At 46.7% G+C, this 20,529-nt stretch overlaps 1 protein-coding gene across 1 annotated transcript in view; it reads left to right on the top strand.

The window, feature by feature from the left end:
- Window positions 1–778: 778 nt before the first annotated feature.
- LOC126236351 (calpain-9-like) overlaps window positions 779–20,529 on the top strand; it is a 1,155,357-nt gene continuing 1,135,606 nt past the window's right edge. Inside the window, exon 1 of the mRNA XM_049945582.1 lies at window positions 779–1,429. Coding sequence (XP_049801539.1) covers window positions 1,327–1,429 — 103 coding nt within the window. The 5' untranslated portion in view covers window positions 779–1,326. The remainder of the gene's footprint in view (window positions 1,430–20,529) is intronic.

A 20,529-nucleotide genomic window follows, 5' to 3' on the forward strand; every position in this document is an offset into this window, starting at 1 on the left:
GAAGTAGCTCCTCTGTTTGACTCACAAGGGCTGCGTGCACCCCGCTTGCCGAGTTGGGCTTGGCAGACCGGATGGTCACCCATCCAAGTGCTAGCCCAGCCCGACAGCACTTAACTTCGGTGGTCTGACGGGAACCGGTGTTACCACTGCCGTTGGCCTCGTTTACTTCCACCGTCTCGCGAAACGACCAGAACGAGAAAATTCTAGAAATTACAGCTAATAGAAAGGTCTGTTGCCAATTTTGCCCCTGCCGGCCGGGGTGGCCAAGCGGTTCTAGGCGCTACAGTTTGGAAGCGCGCGACCGCTACGGTACAGGTTCGAATCCTGTCTCGGGCATGGATGTGTGTGATGTCCTTAGGTTAGTTAGGTTTAAGTAGTTCTAAGTTCTAGGGGACTGATGACCTTAGAAGTTAAGTCCCATAGTGCTCAGAGCCATTTGAACCAATTTTCCCCGCGCTCTGAGAAGGAGGAATCAGATAGTGCTATCAGACGACGTGCCATTCGCCATACACTGACATATCGCTTGAGGATGTAGGTGTATGCAAAAGTCGCTTGACAATCCCGATTTGGCGTTGACAGATACGCTGTACCCTACGCTCGCTCCTGCCCTGTGAGCCGTACTCGGGTCTAGAATCGCACGGCAGGACAGGTGGTGCTGCCTCCTGGTGTGCGCTGTGGGAACGCGCGGCTGCTGCCGTGAAGGCTCAGCGGGCCGAGGCAGTCGCTCTCTGGCGGCAGCGCGGGCAAGTCGGCGGGCGGACGCGGACCGCGGCACGCGAAGAACCCACCACCCACTGCGGCACGGCCGGCGTTAACACAGGCACCGAACCGCGGGCGCGCTCCGCGACGACGACACCACCCTCGACGCGACTTCGGTCAGGCAGTCGTCACGCGGTGGACGAAACCGTACCGGTCGCGGGTGCCGGCGGGCTCGATTCTGCATTTGTTTACATTGAGGATCCAGCCGGTGTGAAGGCTCACGATATACAGAGACGATAAGACTGGTGTTTTAAAGTCTCGTTAAGCGTGATTTTTTTTTTAATTTGACCGTGCGTCACGCCAAGTTGCGCAGTTGTGTTTGCTAACGACCTTCACTCTGAGAAGTAATGTTTTTGTGTTAATTTAGGCTACCAGTTCCCTCAGTACCGCCAATCATCTGAGAGTGATTGGCGACGTGCCAGTAGGAAAGGAAATTAGCTGGTGCTGTACAGCTGTGTTATCTTTCCGAGTTCTTTTTGAGGTTGCGAGACGAGATCAGCCGGGCGGAAGTGATCTGCGAAAGAGGTGGTGACCGGAACATGAAGCTGTGCGCTGTCGGCGCCTGAAATGCAGCCACAGCAGAGCACGTCCAACATGAGGAACAGCCACCACCACAACCACAACCACCACCATGCCAACGGACATCTCAAGACCAACGGACACATCCCGAGTAAGTACCCAGAGCTCTTGCTCCTCGCCCCGGTTGCGGCTTTCTGCTCTAGTTGACCACTCTGCAGACTTGTCGTAGACGCCGAATAGGCGCATTTCAGTGTTTGTACTGCGAAGGAGTTGATTAAGAATTCACAGCCCGACTACGCATGAAAATGGAATGGCACCAAGAGCGGGTTATATTTCACACGAAACTTCGTAACTAAGGTAGGTCTACGCAGATATTCTGACACCACTGCGTCGGAATCGTATGCTTTCTCTCCCGCATTTTGGTCTTAGAAATGCTTCCGTAGAAGCTCCCAACGAGAAGGAATGGATCTACTGTTATTTGTTTTATTTTAGGCGCACGAAACTTTTCTGACAATGTGATCCTATCCTGCTCTGTCTCTGCTTTGTAGCACAACCAACATCCTCGACAATACACGTGAGATTTTATAGTCTTCGCCTATCCCTCGAGTATTTCACTGTTAGCTGGATGTGTCAGAAGTTGCTCAGTTAATCTCTACCATCTCCAGGTAGGGGTTTCGCACATGCTCTTTCGGTTTAGCACATCTGGGTTCGAATATGATACTGCCCTACGCCACGCCCCTCCAGTTTTTGGTTGTGCTGATGAATTCATCTCCAGCATAGCCTCACACTTTTCTGACGGTGTGATCCTATCCCGCTCTCTCCCTGTTTTGTATTACAGCTAAACATCCTCGACCACACACGTCTAATTTTATCGTCGACTGCACATGAAAATGGAATGCTTAGCTAATGTTATAAATGGCACCAAGAGCGGGCTATATTCTATATGAGACCCTCGTAAAACTCTTTGTTTCCATATTTTTGGGATGCATAATATGGACAGAAACAAGAAACAATTCTCAAGCAAACATTGGCTCTAAATTGGATACCTCAAGCGCAATGAGCACAGTACGCTGCTGATGTTTCGTTGCTATCTACAGGAGACATCTCAAAAGATACTTCGGTAATTGACGCCAGTTGTCTATGTACGTTTCGAGATAGCTGCCGCAAATGGGAAAGAAACGTCAGAAAATAGTTTTACACTGCGAACACACCGATTAGACTGGAAATTTTAGCTGAAAAAAAATTTGGTTGTGAATTGGCGAAGCTAACGAACCTTAAAACGAAATAAAGGTTGTGGTAACATAGGAAACTGTAGCGTAATCCTAGAGTTACGTTTTTTCCGTGTTTAGCTCTCTTTTCATTATAGAGGGTGTCCCACGAGGTGTGCTCAATATTTAGGGATACAACAGAAACGATCCTTCCAAGCAATAAAGTCTAGTAAACAGAGGCTCTAAAATGCATATTTTAAGAGCTATGATCACTTCTCCATCTTCGATACTGTGAAATAAAGCTCTTTGCTTTCCATATTTAGGGAGGAGGTAATATGGATTAAAACAAGAAAAAATTCTCAAGGAAACATAGGCTCTAAATTGGAAAAATCAAGAGCTATGAGCACTAATTAATTAATTTTAATGGCGTGTGACGAGGGCCTCCCGTCGGGTAGACCGCTCGCCTGGTGCAAGTCTTTTGAGTTGACGCCACTTCGGCGACTTGCACGTCGATGAGGATGAAATGATGATGATTAGGACAACACAACAGTCCCTGAGCGGAGAAAATCTCCGACCCAGCCGGGAATCGAACCCGGGCCCGTAGGATTGACAGTCTGTCGTGCTGACCACTCAGCTTTCGGGGGCGGACTATGAGCACTTATTCCGTATAAGAGATGTATTTCACAGCAGCGAAGATGAGCAAGTGCTCATAGATCTTAAGATACGCATTTTAGACGCCGTATTACTAGACTTTTTGGCGTCGAATGATCATTCTTGTCATATCCGTGAATACACGCTATTTCTCCTGCAACAGACTGCATTTGGTTTGCACAGAGAATTCAGAAAAGCTGTACTACGTAACGGATACAACCGCCAACGTGTTCTTTGGAGTACACTGTCGTTGCAAAAATAACTATAGATGAATTACAAAAAAATGCAAGGGGGAGTGAAGAGTAGCTAGTAAATGTTACGCAAATCTTCGTCACCTGCCTCTCAACGGACATTGACATGGACGAGCTGACGGACGCTACAGGACGAAGAGTTTCAGCAGCTGGAACGCCGGCTCGAGCGCCAACTGGTCTCGGACAGAACGTCCACTCGCGCAGAGTGTTTGTGACGAAGTGTTGTTCCCCCGGCCTCCCGCACGGCTGCTCTCGCCTTGCGTAACCCATTGAGCGGCGACCCTTAGGCTTACGGGACCGCGCGCCGGTACCAGGGTACCCAGCACCGGCTCAGCTCGGCGCAGCGCAGCCAGGGTCACACAGCGGACTGCGCCGCCTGACCCACTTCCGCAGTCCTTCTTCCCAGCCGCCACCGCCCGCACTTAACATCAGCGCTCTTCTTCACCACTTTTGCGTCAGCAAAGAATCTAACAAGCACGAAATATCGTTGATCGGCCAAATCTACAAACAATCATTTCTGGCGCAATAAAACTGATACTAGGACGTACAGAACGACGGCAGAAGTCACATCACGAAAGAAAAAATTTTCAAAATGCTTCAAATGGCTTTAAACACTATGGGACTAAACATCTGAGATCATCAGTCCCCTAAACTTAGAACTACTTAAACCTAACTAACACAAGGATATCACATACATCCATGCCCGAGGCGGGATTCGAACCTACGACCGTAGCAGCCGCGTAGTTCCGGATTTAAGCGCCTAGAACCGCTCGGCCACCGCGGCCGGCCAAAAGTTTTCACAAAATTTGTATTACAGATAACCGAAAAATGGAATTGAAGAGCTCGTCTCAGAAATCAAGCGTCCAAAATTATAAGATGATTAAGTGACGAAAATACACTGAAGCGCCAAAGAAATTGGTATAGGCATGCGTATTCAAATACAGAGATAGCCGGCCGAGATGGCCGAGCGGTTATAGCCGCTACAGTCTGGAACCGCGCGACCACTACGGTCGCAGGTTCGAATCCTGCCTCGGGCATGGATGTGTGTGATGTCCTTAGGTTCGTTAGGTTTAAGTAGTTCTAAGTTCTAGGGCACTGATGACCTCAGAAGTTGAGTCCCGTAGTGCTCAGAGCCATTTGAACCAAATACAGAGATATGTGAACAGGCAGAATACGACGCTGCGGTCGGCAATGCCTATATAAAACAACAAGTGTCTCGTGCAGTTGTTAGATCGGTTACTGCTGCTACAATGGCAGGTCTCAAGATTTAAGTGAGTTTGGACGTGGTGTTACAGCCAGCTCTTGAGCAATAGGACCCAGCATCGCCTAGGTAGGGATGAAGTGGGGATTTTCCTGTACGACCGTTTTACGAGTGTACCGTGAATATCAGGAATCCGGTAAAACATCAAATCTCGGACATAGGTGCGCCCGGAAAAAGATCCTGTAAGAACGGGACCAACGAGGACTTAAGAGAATCGTTCAACGTGACAGAATTGCAACCCTTCCGCAAATTGCTGCAGATTTCAACAAGCGTGAGCGTGCGAATCATTCAACGAAGCATCATCGATGTAGCCTTGATGACTGCACGACACGTTTACGCCTCGCCTGGGCCCGTCAACATCGACATTGGACTATTGACGACTGGAAACATGTTGCCTGGTCTAACGGGTCTCGCTTCAAATTGTACCTAGCGGATACCTCATAAATCCATGGACTCGGCATGTCTGCAGGGGACTGTAATGGTTTGGGGCGTGTGCAGTTGGAGTGATGTGGGACCCCTGATACGTCTGGAAAAATGTTCAAATGTGTGTGAAATCTTATGGGACTTAACTGCTAAGGTCATCAGTCCATAAGCGTACACACTACGTAACCTAAACTATCCTAAGGACAAACACACACACCCATACCCGAGGGAGGACTCGAACCTCCGCCGGGACCAGCCGCACAGTCCATGACTGCAGCGCCTAGACCGGTCGGCTAATCCCGCCCGGCGATACGTCTAGATATGACTCTTACAGGTAACACGTACGTAAACATCCTGTCCCACCACCTGCATCCATTAATGTCCATTGTGCATTCCGACGGACTTGGGCAATTTCAGCAGGACAACGCGACACCCCAGACTCCAGAATTGCTAGAAAGTGGCTCCAGGAACACTCTTCTTACTTTAAACACTTCCGTTGGCCGCCAAACTCCCCAGACATGTTGTTCAGAAGAGATCTCCACACCGTCGTACTCTTACGGATTTATGAATAGCCCTGCATGTCGTCAATTCCCTCCAGCACTATCTGAGATGCTACTCGAGTACATGTCACGTCGTGTTACGGCAGTTCTGGGTGCTCGCGGGGGTCCTACCCGATATTAAACAGGTGTACCAGTTTCTTTGGCTCTTCAGTTTAAGCATCGAACAGTATTGGAACTCTGACCGCTGCTTTTCACCGCCACTGCTCTATCAGCTGCACTGGCTCAGCAAGGTCAGCATGTCTCACAGATTGCCTCAAACGTTCGTCTTACTACCGCCTTCTCCTCATCCTCTCCGAATTCCATCAGCAAGCTTCCACGATAATGCGGATCGTATGCTGGGTGATGGTGTGCTGATGCTACAAACTTTCAGGAGTGATGAAGGGTAAATGTAATTTCGAAGTAAGAGACCGTGGTCTGGAAACGACCGAGTCGGCCGGCCGGAGTGGCCGAGCGGTTCTAGGCACTTCAATCTGGAACCGCGCGACCGCTACGGTCACAGGTTCGAATCCTGCCTCGGGCATGGATGTGTGTGAAGTCCTTAGGTTAGTTAGGTTTAAGTAGTTCTAAGTTCTAGGGGACTAATGACCTCAGATGTTGAGTCCCATAGTGCTCAGAGCCATTTGAACCATTTTTCGACCGAGTCGAAAGATATAAGAGAAAATCGTTGTGATACCTCTGTCTGCGGAATACGTGTAGCGGAACTGTTGTTGTTAAGATTTTAGGGTAGGCAACTTTCAGAAGTGGTAGTATGGACCAAAAAAGGAAAAGAAGCCCAGTAAACATGGGCTGTAAAACGCATACCTCAAGACCTATGAACACTTGTTCACCTTCGCAATTCCTAAACACATCTCTAATGCTGAACAAATGCCCATAGCTCTTGAGGTATGAATTTTAACGTCCTCATTTGCTAGATAATTTTTTCTTGTTTTGGTCTTACGAAGAACAATTCCAGTACAAGTATTTTATTCTCAGAGGAATCACAAAGATTTTGGCTTATAGCTTTCGAGTTAGTCGTTTCCGGACCAGTGTCACTAACTTCAGATTGATAAATTTAACCTTCTCCGTCATATCTGGAAGTATGTATCATCATCTTGGGATCACCCTGTGTAGTAGTGATTTTAGTTCTCCATAGTGCCACGGTTGTTAGTGGTATGAAATTCTTCTAGTGGTAGTCGGAGTATACGCTGCATTGAATACTTAAAGTATTTTTAGTTCCAAACATGCTGGTAGATTAAAATTGCGTCAGGGACCAATGCCCAAATCGGAAACGTTGACTTCCGCAGGAAATGCAGTTAGCAACTGAGCTACCTAGGCACGACTCCCGATCCGCCCTCAAAGCTCCAATTTCGCTAAAACCTCTCTGCTACCTTATGAACTCAAGAGCAGTCTCTTTCATACCTTACGCTCTTGATAGGGTGAGACTATTTGAGACGCTCCACCGAGTGAGGTGGCGCGGTGGTTAGCACACTGGACTCGCATTCTAGAGGACGACGATTCAAACTCACCTCCGACCATCCAGATTTAGGTTTTCCGTGGTTTCCCTAAATCGCCCCAGGCAATCGCCGGGATGGTTCCTTCCCTATCCTTGATGCAATCCGAGCTTGCTCTCCGCCCCTAATGACCTCGATGCCAACGGGACTGTAAAACCAATCTTGCTTCATTCCGGCCTTTGGTCGACTTTCTGGCTGTCAGTGGACGACGTGGTTAAGGAGCGTGTGGTCAGCACATCGCTCTCCCGGCCGGACACAACTGGAGCCACTTTTTTTCTCCTTCGACTAACTGCTCCGTCACTAAAGAACCCACCGAAGGAACCAAACCAGGGTGTGAGAACACCCGCAGCTTGGCAACTGGAGGACATCCAGCCCAAGGTTGTGACAGGGTTTTACAGAGAGTACTCTACTGCACTGGCTCCTTACTTAGCTTGCATTTATCGCGAATCTCTTGCCCAACGTAAAGTCCCGAGCGACTGGAAAAAAGCGCAGGTGACGCCTATATATAAGAAGGGTAGAAGGACGGATCCTCAAAATTACAGACCAATATCCTTAGCTTCGGTTTGTTGCTGGATTATCGAACATATTCTCAGTTCGAATATAATGAATTTCCTTGAGACAGAGAAGTCGATGTACATGCATCAGCACGGCTTTAGAAAGCATCGCTCCTGCGAAACGCAACTCGCCCTTTTTTCACATGATATCTTGCGAACCATGGATGAAGGGCATCAGACGGATGCCATATTCCTTGACTTCCGGAAAGCGCTTGACTCGGTGCCCCACTGCAGACGCCTAACTAAGGTACGAGCATATGGGATTGGTTCCCAAATATGTGAGTGGTCGAAGACTTCTTAAGTCATAGAACCCAGTACGTTGTCCCCGATGGTGAGTGTTCATCGGAGGTGAGGGTATCATCTGGAGTGCCCCAGGGAAGTGTGGTAGGTCCGCTGTTGTTTTCTTTCTACATAAATGATCTTTTGGATAGGGTGGATAGCAATGTGTTTGCTGATGATGCTGTGGTGTACGGGAAGGTGTCGTTGAGTGACTGTAGGAGGATACAAGATGACTTGGACAGGATTTGTGATTGATGTAAAGAATGGCAGCTAACTCTAAATATACACTCCTGGAAATGGAAAAAAGAACACATTGACACCGGTGTGTCAGACCCACCATACTTGCTCCGGACACTGCGAGAGGGCTGTACAAGCAATGATCACACGCACGGCACAGCGGACACACCAGGACCCGCGGTGTTGGCCGTCGAATGGCGCTAGCTGCGCAGCATTTGTGCACCGCCGCCGTCAGTGACAGCCAGTTTGCCGTGGCATACGGAGCTCCATCGCAGTCTTTAACACTGGTAGCATGCCGCGACAGCGTGGACGTGAACCGTATGTGCAGTTGACGGACTTTGAGCGAGGGCGTATAGTGGGCATGCGGGAGGCCGGGTGGACGTACCGCCGAATTGCTCAACACGTGGGGCGTGAGGTCTCCACAGTACATCGATGTTGTCGCCAGTGGTCGGCGGAAGGTGCACGTGCCCGTCGACCTGGGACCGGACCGCAGCGACGCACGGATGCACGCCAAGACCGTAGGATCCTACGCAGTGCCGTAGGGGACCGCACCGCCACTTCCCAGCAAATTAGGGACACTGTTGCTCCTGGGGTATCGGCGAGGACCATTCGCAACCGTCCCCATGAAGCTGGGCTACGGTCCCGCACACCGTTAGGCCGTCTTCCGCTCACACCCCAACATCGTGCAGCCCGCCTCCAGTGGTGTCGCGACAGGCGTGAATGGAGGGACGAATGGAGACGTGTCGTCTTCAGCGATGAGATTCGCTTCTGCCTTGGTGCCAATGATGGTCGTATGCGTGTTTGGCGCCGTGCAGGTGAGCGCCACAATCAGGACTGCATACGACCGAGGCACACAGGGCCAACACCCGGCATCATGGTGTGGGGAGCGATCTCCTACACTGGCCGTACACCACTGGTGATCGTCGAGGGGACACTGAATAGTGCACGGTACATCCAAACCGTCATCGAACCCATCGTTCTACCATTCCTAGACCGGCAAGGGAACTTGCTGTTCCAACAGGACAATGCACGTCCGCATGTATCCCGTGCCACCCAACGTGCTCTAGAAGGTGTAAGTCAACTACCCTGGCCAGCAAGATCTCCGGATCTGTCCCCCATTGAGCATGTTTGGGACTGGATGAAGCGTCGTCTCACGCGGTCTGCACGTCCGGCACGAACGCTGGTCCAACTGAGGCGCCAGGTGGAAATGGCATGGCAAGCCGTTCCACAGGACTACATCCAGCATCTCTACGATCGTCTCCATGGGAGAATAGCAGCCTGCATTGCTGCGAAAGGTGGATATACACTGTACTAGTGCCGACATTGTGCATGCTCTGTTGCCTGTGTCTATGTGCCTGTGGTTCTGTCAGTGTGATCATGTGATGTATCTGACCCCAGGAATGTGTCAATAAAGTTTCCCCTTCCTGGGACAATGAATTCACGGTGTTCTTATTTCAATTTCCAGGAGTGTAGATAAATGTAAATTAATGCAGATGAATAGGAAAAAGAATCCTGTAATGTTTGAATACTCCATTAGTAGTGTAGCGCTTGACACAGTCACGTCGATTAAATATTTGGGCGTAACATTGCAGAGCGATATGAAGTGGGACAAGCATGTAATGGCAGTTGTGGGGAAGGGGGATAGTCGTCTTCGGTTCATTGGAAGAATTTTGGGAAGATGTGGTTTATCTGTAAAGGAGATCGCTTTTAAAATACTAATACGACCTATTCTTGAGTACTGCTCGAGCGTTTGGGATCCCTATCAGGTCGGATTGAGGGAGGACGTAGAAGCAATTCAGAGGCGGGCTGCTAGATTTGTTACTGGTAGGTTTGATCATCACGCGAGTGTTACGGAAATGCTTCAGGAACTCGGCTGGGAGTCTCTGGAGGAAAGGAGGCGTTCTTTTCGTGAATCGCTACTGAGGAAATTTAGAGAACCAGCATTTGAGGCTGACTGCAGTACAATTTTACTGCCGCCAACTTATATTTCGCGGAAAGACCATAAAGATAAGATAAGAGAGATTAGGGCTCGTACAGAGGCATATAGGCAGTCATTTTTCCCTCGTTCTGTTTGGGAGTGGAACAGGGAGAGAAGATGCTAGTTGTGGTACGAGGTACCCTCCGCCACGCACCGTATGGTGGATTGCGGTGTATGTATGTAGATGTAGATGGAGGGTTATTGTGGTAACTGACACGACTTCAGATCCAGAAATTCTGAGACGCATTTAATTCGTGGTTCGCATTCAACAAATTATACATCGCCTTGGCACGCTAGTTGGCGGACGCACTGCACGTTATGGTCACTTTGTTTTTCAACTATCAAATAGCTCTTGGAGCTCGGTGTTGTTGTTGTGAAAGACGTGAGACTGTGCAGGCAGCCTTGGGCCAGGAGTGGGTAGCAGCAACCGCAGTGCCGCAGTCTACAAGCTAGCGAAACTGCGGCGCTCCTCAGCAGTCGCGCAACGGGCCACCCTCGCTGCTGCTGCCGGCGTCGGCGGCGCAGCCGACATTCCTGCAGACTCCTGCAGTGCTCGCTTCTGCACGCGGTGTACCTGTAAAGGCCGGGTGTCAAGGCAGCCAGACACACGTTCACCGACTGCTCAAACGTGGAGACACAACTAGTCGTCGGAGCTGTCTTGTCATGCCTCTGAGCGCAGCTAGAAAATGAACGTCTCCTTTTCTACTACGTGTATGAAATAGTAGTAATTATTGCCAGAAGCTTCTGGGGTTGGATTGCAAGAGCTTTCTAAAAGCAGTTACGCACTGAGAGTGGCGAAAAGACCGAAAACTAGAGAGGACCTCAAGCAAGAATGCGGAAAGACCGGAAAGCGCGTTGTATAACGAAGAAAGGGCGACGAAGTTATAACGCAAAAATAGAAAGGACGCTGCACAGACTGTCGGAAAATGGTGCTATTAGCATCTGGATAGGAAGAAGGGAAATGTAAGAGTAGTATCACAACCTAAATTGGATAAGTATGGATGAATATGCTCGGAATTATTTGAGACCAATAGCTTATAAGAGGATTTCAGTTGTGTCCCTGCTATTTACGAGTCCAATCTCCTAGGCATAAAATCTGAGCCACAAGCGAAAGTTGTGGAACACAAACAGGTAGCGTGCGTCTGCAGACATAACGTCTGGTTTCCATCACACAACGTACCTCTGTTTATCTACTTGTTCTTTCCGTTGTATGGTCGAAAACTGACACTTTTAGACCGTGGCTGTGTAAAAAATACAGGTTAATTTTTACCAGGAATATTTGTGATGTCGCCTTCTTTCTATACATTTCTCAAATAGCACTACATGTATATCAGATAAATGCTTCAAAAACATTTTATTATTTCTTGAACACAAGCAACAACATTGCAGTAGAATAACGCGTGATTTTCAATTTTCGATGGCACCAACCCGCGAACGAACTTCTACCACACGGGGGAGTAAAAAAGCTAAATGTCAGCACCAACAAATGTGTATCTAGATGTGAACAGACGGCTGAAGATGAAGCTGTGAGTTCGAAGTCGGTAAATACGAGTACATAGCATTATCAGTACTGGATGGTCGCTGTTTTCTTCCTCGCAAGAATCGACCTATACTCGTTCTTTATTTTGTTGCGTTTGGCTGACCATCCACTCATAAATACTGATAATCAAATCCGTGTTTCAGCCGTGGTTCGTTCCCAAGACATTTGAATACACGTTAGCGAAACAAATTTATTAAAAGGGTCAAAGGAATATATCCGACAATTATAGGCTTACTTGTCTTGCTACCATCCTTCACTAAGGGTTTTGAGAACGTCATGTAAAAAACAGTAGTAACACATCGTACCAAAAATAATTTGCTTTCGGAAAGGAGTTTGGCCACAACGATTAGAAAATGCAAGTTATTCTTTTGTATATGACACAGTTACAGGGCTTTGATCTAGCTATAGTATCTGATTACCTTCAGTGCTTTTCTGAATTTCACTCGACTTTATAATTTAGAGGTGGCCTCTAATAGTTCCGTTAGAAATCTAATACTTTTTCAAATGGAAAGTATACTATTGTGTATGTCCTACAGAATTAATTTATTTAGTTGAGCGATTTTCGGTTTACAAGGCCATCATTAGACTTTTAATCCTGTAATCTTGTAGAACATTCTGAGTATTGTGCTTTCCATTTATAATCACGTTGTTCTACAACGAAGCGTCGGAATAATCAGTTAACATATATGACTTCTCTCGATATACATGGTATTTGTAAAAGTATCCAACATTCTCACAGAACTCTAAGAAAGATGGTATGAAAACATGCACGCAAACAAATATGTGTTGAGATATGGCCTATTTTATTTGTGTGGAGAACGGTCGGTGCCCTGTGGCATAGGCTCCCATCCTATTGGCGATCATCGCTCATTTCTTATTGTTTATGATTGTCTCCTACATCAGACATTCAGTTTAGCGGTTGTGCTGGCATCAGAGCAAGATAAGGGCGAACAAAGTGAACAGTGGAATGGAGTCCTATTGCTGCACCATGAAAATGGCGGGTATGTTATTCTACTATGGTTTAGCTACCTTCGTTAGTTGACAGACCTCCGTCGCATACGATGAACCACGTTCTCGACACCGTTCTCAGTCTAAAATAATGTCCAGCAGGTTGTTCCTGCGGCTTACGAACATAGGATCATTCGCAAAAGGCAAGGAGTCGCTGCAGACCTGCAACAGTCCGCGCGCTATATATGGAGGAGCGGTTGTTGTGACGAGAAGAATACGAGAGGTTGCTGAAAAGTTCTAGTCTTTGCCTAGAAAGAATAAAGCTCGAGTTTATAAATTACCCATTTATTCAATGTATCCTCCCTGAGACTGATACACTTGGTACATCATTGTCGGTCGTGGAAATCCGGCTCGACGCGGCCACTTTGACGTCTTCAGTGTCATGAAAACGGTTAACCTACAGGCGTTTCCTCAAGTGCGGAAACACATAATAGTCCCAGTGGGCTAGTTCTGGCGAGCAGGTAGGATGGTTGACTAACTGGAAGCCCAGGATCGTCGATTTGACAGCCACAGTGTTGGCATGCAATAAAAGAGAAACAATAACTTCATGACGGCCCGTAACTCCAATAAAGAAAAACTTGCTTACGACTCTGCTATCTCGGCTATTACCTGTAACAGAACATTGTACGAATAGTGAACACCTGATATTTACGCAGTTACACATTAAGATGTCGTGTTGGAACGTGCGTACACTCTCATTCTAGGTGATCGATCGATCACCATCAAACACCTTGCTGCACAAGTAGACCTGTTGGCAGTACTGACACACTCAGCCACCAGTCGGGGTACTCAACGGTGGGTACCAGCTGAGTTCCTCGCCGTCTAACAGAAGACCATAAGGAGCAACGAAGGACAGTCCGTGCGGAGTTGCTTGCGCATTTGAAGGCTGACCGTAACAATTTTTCGTTGCAGCAAGGCGCTGCCTCCGACGTCGGCCAGCAGAGTGGTGCAATGTGAGCATACGGGTCCTCCCAGTAAGGTGGCGTAAGGCCGTCACGTTGAATGGAGTGTAGAAAAGTAGCGTTTTGTAGGCAAAAGAGTGGGGAATAATATGGTGTATTGGAATCCTGAATTTAAAAAACCTGCTTTCAGAAAAAATGTTGCATTACTTACTGAACACCCGTCGAATCTTAACGCAACGAACAGCAGAACACTCAGTTCTGAATGTAAAGATTTGTCAGACAAATTGTAGAACATCTGCTTGAGGAGCCTGGGGAAATGACAGAAACAGATGTGAATGACTGGGCAAGACTCGTGGGCCAGTAGTGAAGCAGGTTTCAGCGCCCGCTGTGGCTTGCCTCATATAGAGTTGAAAAAAAAAAATGGTGTAGATAGGTAGAACTACATTGTAGTAACCACAGCAGCTTCCGCTAGCAGCGGTTTTCGAAACAACTTTATGTTGAGGAAGGTAGAAGGACATTCTATTCTAAGGTCTGCCTTTCTTGCTTTACATAAATGTCTCAAAGTATTATGGGCTATTCTTGGTGCCATTTTCTTTGGGTTGGGGATAGCTGTAACCTATCATTCTTACGAAGCATTTAAACATACATTTATGATTTAGAGAAGGACACATCATTCGAATTGTATATAGGCTAATTACTGGAATGATACGGCCTTGTCTAAGCATCCAGGGTGTATTTATATGTGAAACGAGAGTCAAGAACATTGAAAATTTTCATGTTAAACAAAATAATGCAGGAAAGATTGAATACAAATACGAAATAGTGAAGCATTAAAGCCTACCGGGCTGGCCGAGCGGTTCTAGACGCTACAGTCTGGAACCGCGCGGCCGCTACGGTCGCAGGTTCGAATCCTGCCTCGGGCATGGATGTGTGTGATGTCCTTAGGTTAGTTAGGTTTAAGTAGTTCTAAGTTCTAGGGGACAGATGATCTCAGATGTTAAGTCCCATAGTGCTTAGAGCCATTTGAATCATTTTTTAAACTCCCTGTTACCTTGCCCCTTTTGGAGGGAAAATGGGACGTACAACACATCGCACTGGAGAGCTATGACGGGCGAGGGCGGCTATGTCTTTTCTGTCCAACAAGGAGCACCGACAAAGTTGGAACTGATGCGCAGAGGAATCGGACTTTAACGTTATCGAAGCTAGAACAGCTGGCTCTTCACCGAGGACTTGTCATTGACTCCTGTGATATACTGCGAACTGCTTTATTTCCATACAAAATGCCAATGTGTTGTTACTACACTGGAGTATCGCCCGACTGCAAAGACTGGCAAACAATGCAGTTGTCGGGATTCCTTCAGTGTGTGTTGTTTGTCAACAATAGGAATTAAAATGCGAAGAAAAAAAGCGCGGATTGTTTTTTTTTTAAATAAAGACTGTCGGTGGATGATACTTGCAGAAAGCAGTTACGTTGCCACAGATACTTCCCTCGCAGGCGATAGCAGAAGGGGGCGTGAAAGGCCGCGAGTCGGCAACAGGTGGCTGCAGCGGCGCAAGTAGAGCGCGACGGCCCGGCGGCCGCAGGCGCAGCGCGGCGCCACCGTCGCAGCCGGCGCACGCAGTCACGCACCTCACTGACGTAACGCACGTCGCCAGCACTTCCTCGCAACACTCGAGGCTCTCTGAGCGGTTGCCAAAAGGAGTACAGGATACGCCACACCATTACCTATCGAGCTGCAGTGAAAGCGATAGCCTTTCGCACGCTTGATACCTCTCCTGGAAATGAGGCTGTAGCCTTAATTGCAAATCGTAGAGTATGTCAGTGATGAGTGCGCTGAAAATACGGCGTACGCCTTAAAACAAATACGAACTGGTTGGTTCGAATTACAGTCGTAGGTAAAAGTTTCATCTCTAGCTTTTTTTATTTAATTCTATTTTTGAAGTGGGAGTGGAGGGGTCATTGTTTCTTACTTTCTCCACCTCCCCCTCCCCTCCACCACTACCTTATAATTTTTTATCATACCCATCTGTAACTGTCCACAGATGTTCTCGATTTTAATAACCAGATTAAATTGCATACAACCTTTTGATGTAAATATACACTGAAGAGCCAAAGAAACTGCTACACCTGTCTAATATCGTGTAGGGCCTCCGCGAGCACGCAGAAGTGCCGCAATATGACGTGGTATGGACTCGACTAATGTCTGAAGTACCATTAATCCTCCAGGACTGTCCATAAATCCGCAAGAATACGAGGGCATGGAGATCTCTTCTAAGCAGCACGTTGCAAGGCATCCCAGAGATGTTCAGTAATGCCGGCCGAAGTGGCCGCGCGGTTCTGGCGCTGCAGTCTGGAACCGCGAGACCGCTACGGTCGCAGGTTCGAATCCTGCCTCGGGCATGGATGTGTGTGATGTCCTTAGGTTAGTTAGGTTTAAGTAGTTCTAAGTTCTAGGGGACTAATGACCTCAGCAGTTGAGTCCCATAGTGCTCAGAGCCATTTGAACCATTTGAGCCATGTTCAGTAATGTTCATGTCTGGGGAGTTTGGTGGCCAGTGGAAGTATTTAAACTCAGAAGAATGTTCCCGAAGCCACTCTGCAGAAATTCTGGACATGTGGGGAGTCGCATTGTCCTACTGGAATTACCTAAGTCCGTAGTAATGCGAAATGGACGTGAATGGATGCAGGTAATCATACAGGATGCTTACGTACGTGTCACCTGTCAGAGTCGTATCTAGACGTATCAGGGGTCCCATATCACTCCAACTGCACACGTCCCACACGATTACAGAGCCTCCACCAGCTTGAGCAGTCCCCTGCTGACACGCAGGATTCATGGATTCATGAGGCTGTCTCCATACCCGTACACGTCCATCCGCTCGATACAATTTGAAACGAGACTCGTCCGACAAGGCAATATATTTCCAGTCATTAACAGTCCAGTGTCGGTGTTGACGGGCGCAGACAAGACGTAAAGCTTTGTGTCGTGCATCCTTCGGCTCCGAAAGGCCATATCGATGATGTTTCGTTGAATGGTTCGCACGCTGACATTTTCTGATGGCCCAGCATTGAAATCTGCAGCAGAAATTTGCAAAAGGGTTGCTCTTCTGTCACATTGAACGGTTCTCTTCAGTCGTCGTTGATCCCGTTCTTGCAGGATCTTTTTCCGTCCGCAGCGATGTCGGAGATTTGATGTTTTACCGGATTCCTGATATTCACGGTACTTTCGTGAAATAGTCACCTCTTCATCGCTACCTCGGAGATGTTGTGTCCCATCGCTCGTGCGCCGACCATAACACCGCGTTCAAACTCACTTAAATCCTGATAATCTGTCATTGTAGCAGCAGCTATTTACATATCTCTGTATTTGAATACGCATGCCTATACCAGTTTCTTTGGCGCTTCAGTGTCATAATAATAATTTGTTTACATTAATCCTTGGCAAATAGCTTTAGAATAACTCCAAGAAATAGCAATTAAGAAAAAAATCATCATTTTAAAAATATTTGTCCGAAAATTTGAGGAGTTCTTGTACCAGGCAATTAATTTAAGACATTCAACAGCAATAGTCAGTCTTTTTGGTATTTTTTTTCCTAGTGGGCAGGCTCTTAGGCGAGAAACTGAGAAGTATTTTGTTTTAAACATGGCAATTTTCTAGAATTCCTCGCCGTTATTGAGACTCTTTCTTTTCGTACTACTTTACTTCACGTAAGTTATCTGAGAAATTATTACATGTAAAAATATAAATGTTTTCACTAAAACATTCTTTTTTGAGAGGGTGGAGAGGGAGGGCTGTAGGTTAGCAAATGACGGGTAACCTTAGTGTGGATAATATTGTTAATGTATTTGTTACGTCTTGTAAGCATTCTGCCAATAAAATGCAATCTTTGTTTTGCCTTCCCCAGAACATTATCTACGTGATCGTTCCAATTTAAGTTGTTCGTAATTGTTGTCCGTGGTATTTAGCCTTTAGATTTGTGTGATTTATCGTGTGACGGAATGCGACACCGTTGATAGTGATTCGTGTGTAGAGTATGGACTCTGAGCTCGGTTGGAACCCGTTTATCGGATACCTCATGTGTACGATATCACACTATTCATTATTTAGGGTCAATTTCCACTTTTCGCACTATATATCTTGTCCAAATCATTTTGCAGTTGATTTCGATCTTCTGGTGACTTCAGCAGTAGGTGAAATGGCAGCATCGTCTGTAAAAAAAAAAAAAAAAAAAAAGTAAGAGGACTGCTCAGATTGTTTCCTAAATAATTTATACCGATCATCGTACCTTTCATTACATATTTATGCATCAGAAGCAAGCAATACATTGTACTATTAGTAGACCAAACTTTATTGCACCTGGACATGGGTCGCTTCGGTCGGCTTATTGTCAGTTTCTGTCGTGATATTTCGGCAGGACACCCCGAACCTCTTGACAGTATATGCTCAGTTGTCTTGAATCATCCACAATGCGAAGCGATTCCTTTAGTCAGCATCGTATTTGTATACTGTAACGTCACCGCGTGTTTCCGACAACGGGCAGTGGAGGCCAGGTGCAATAATATCGTGGACGGTGGTAGTCTTGTCACAGTCACTCACACGATACCAACACATAACGAACACGTCATCCGAAACTTCGAGACTCGTACTGATGGACCAACTTAGCTAAGAGTTCAACAAGGAAGTTGTGGAAAAATTGACCTCAACGTACATTGAGTGTGAAGGCCGTACATGATGGATTAGCACTTTAGAGACACTTTGGATGTGTTAGCACGTACCAGTTGACTTCTGTTACAGTCTACGCTTCACTGATATTGACTGCCAGAGGGCGATGACGAGTCAGGTGTTAGGGTAATCCGTTTAGATCCAGTTGCTGACATGTTTTGCGAATGCGCAGGACGGGAAATGCGCAGTAAGCATACTACTGCAAAGACCGCTAGGACGTTATATCGACTAGGTATGTCCAGATGTAGCACCAGTAGCGCAGCCTCCATCTATACAATTTTTGTGCAATAGGAGTGGGTGGCGCAGCAACAGTTTCTTTAGACTAATGCGCGAGCTCCGAAACATGTTCTTCAAATGGGCGTTCATTTGAATCCTGATAGACAAGTCTGTGACCATCATTGTTGTCGAAATTATCAAGCTTCCACCGCTGTTCATAGCAATACTCCCAATGAAGTCTAACAGGTCAACATTTGTTATGTTTATCAAATAGATAAGAATATATATTGTGTTATCTTCAACTGAAAATAACAGATGTATTAGACATCATCGCATATCTGTAAAATAAAAAATACGGGTGGTTATCTAGCTGTTCATATTTTCTTATGAGACATGTAATGTTTCCTGATTGCACATTTACCAACCTTACTTTTTACAGTTACGCGATGCGTGCTGCCAACAAATAATGCATGTCTCGTAACATTCAAGGGACTCACACCTAGTGAGTACGTGGCTGGCGACCACGGGGTCCCGAGCTGAGTCCTGGCGTTGCTTCCACTTACTTATGCCAGGCTCCTCACTTTTATCTTTCCTATTTGGCCACCCTCGGCCAACTCTTGTTCTTTTCCGACCCTGACACTATTAGGTTTCGAGGGCTAGGGGTCTTCCATTTCCAACCTATACTTCTACTGAGCCGAATATCTCCCGGGATAAGGAGATTACCTTCTATCAGTTGCCCACGGCCTTCTAGGAGGGCGGATGAGCGGCTAGAAGGAAGGGCACTCTCTTGCCCTTGGGGTGGGAAACTGCTCCTAAAGGCGGAGGAGCCGCAAGGTGGCCAACGGCATAGAATGGAGAAGGCAACGGGAAACCACTCCATTAAAGACCCGGGCGGGTGTCCCAAGTATCAACAGCTTATGATGGAAAGCTCTTTGGTTAAATCCTACGGAGCTAAAATAGTCCCCCATTCGGATCTCCGGGCGGGGACAACTAAAGAGATACCAAAATCCAAAAGCATTAATGTAAGAAGGATAGCAACATGGAACGTCAACTCATGGCTCTGAGCACTATGGGACTCAACTGCTGAGGTCATTAGTCCCCTAGAACTTAGAACTAGTTAAACCTAACTAACCTACGGACATCACAAACATCCATGCCCGAGGCAGGATTCGAACCTGCGACCGTAGCGGTCTTGCGGTGAACGTCAACTCACTTCTTAAATGTGGTAAACTGGAAAACTTGAAAATGGAAATGAAACGAATGGATATTGATGTACTGGGAGTCTCAGAAATGAGATGGCCAAACGCTGGCGACTTTTGGTCAGGGGATTACAGAATCATAGACACTGGAACAGCACAAGATAATCCCGGGATTGCAGGAGTGGGAATTATCCTCAGTAAAGAGATGGGGTTAAGAGTAAAAGGATTTGTTCAACACAGTGAGAGGATAATTTATGTCCGATTGGAAACTAAACCAAGAGACACAATCATAATCCAAGTATACATGCCAACTACGACGCACGAAGATGATGAAATCGACATGATGTATGACCACCTTGAAGAAGTAATTGGCAGAATTAAAGGAGCTGAAAACCTTGTCATCATGGGAGATATGAATGCCGTTGTTAGGGAAGGTAAAGAAGAGGATGTGGCAGGGAATTTTGTATTAGGATTAAGATATGAAAGAGGGGATAAACTTGTAGAATTCTGCCAAAGAAATAAACTTTGCATTACAAATACCTTCTTCAATCATCATCCAAGAAGAAGATATACTTGGAAAATGCCTGGTGACATTAACAGATATCAAATTGACTTCATATTAGTGAAGCAAAGATTTAAAAACCAAGTTAAGGACAGCAGATCATATCCAGGCTGTGATGTGAAAAGTGACCACATACTCGTTATGATGACGACTGAACTAAAATTCAAGAACATTAAAAAAAGAAGTACATGTAAATGGGATTTGAAAA

Source organism: Schistocerca nitens, chromosome 2 (assembly GCF_023898315.1).
Source record: "Schistocerca nitens isolate TAMUIC-IGC-003100 chromosome 2, iqSchNite1.1, whole genome shotgun sequence".
In the NCBI taxonomy this organism is placed as follows: Eukaryota; Metazoa; Arthropoda; class Insecta; order Orthoptera; family Acrididae; genus Schistocerca; species Schistocerca nitens.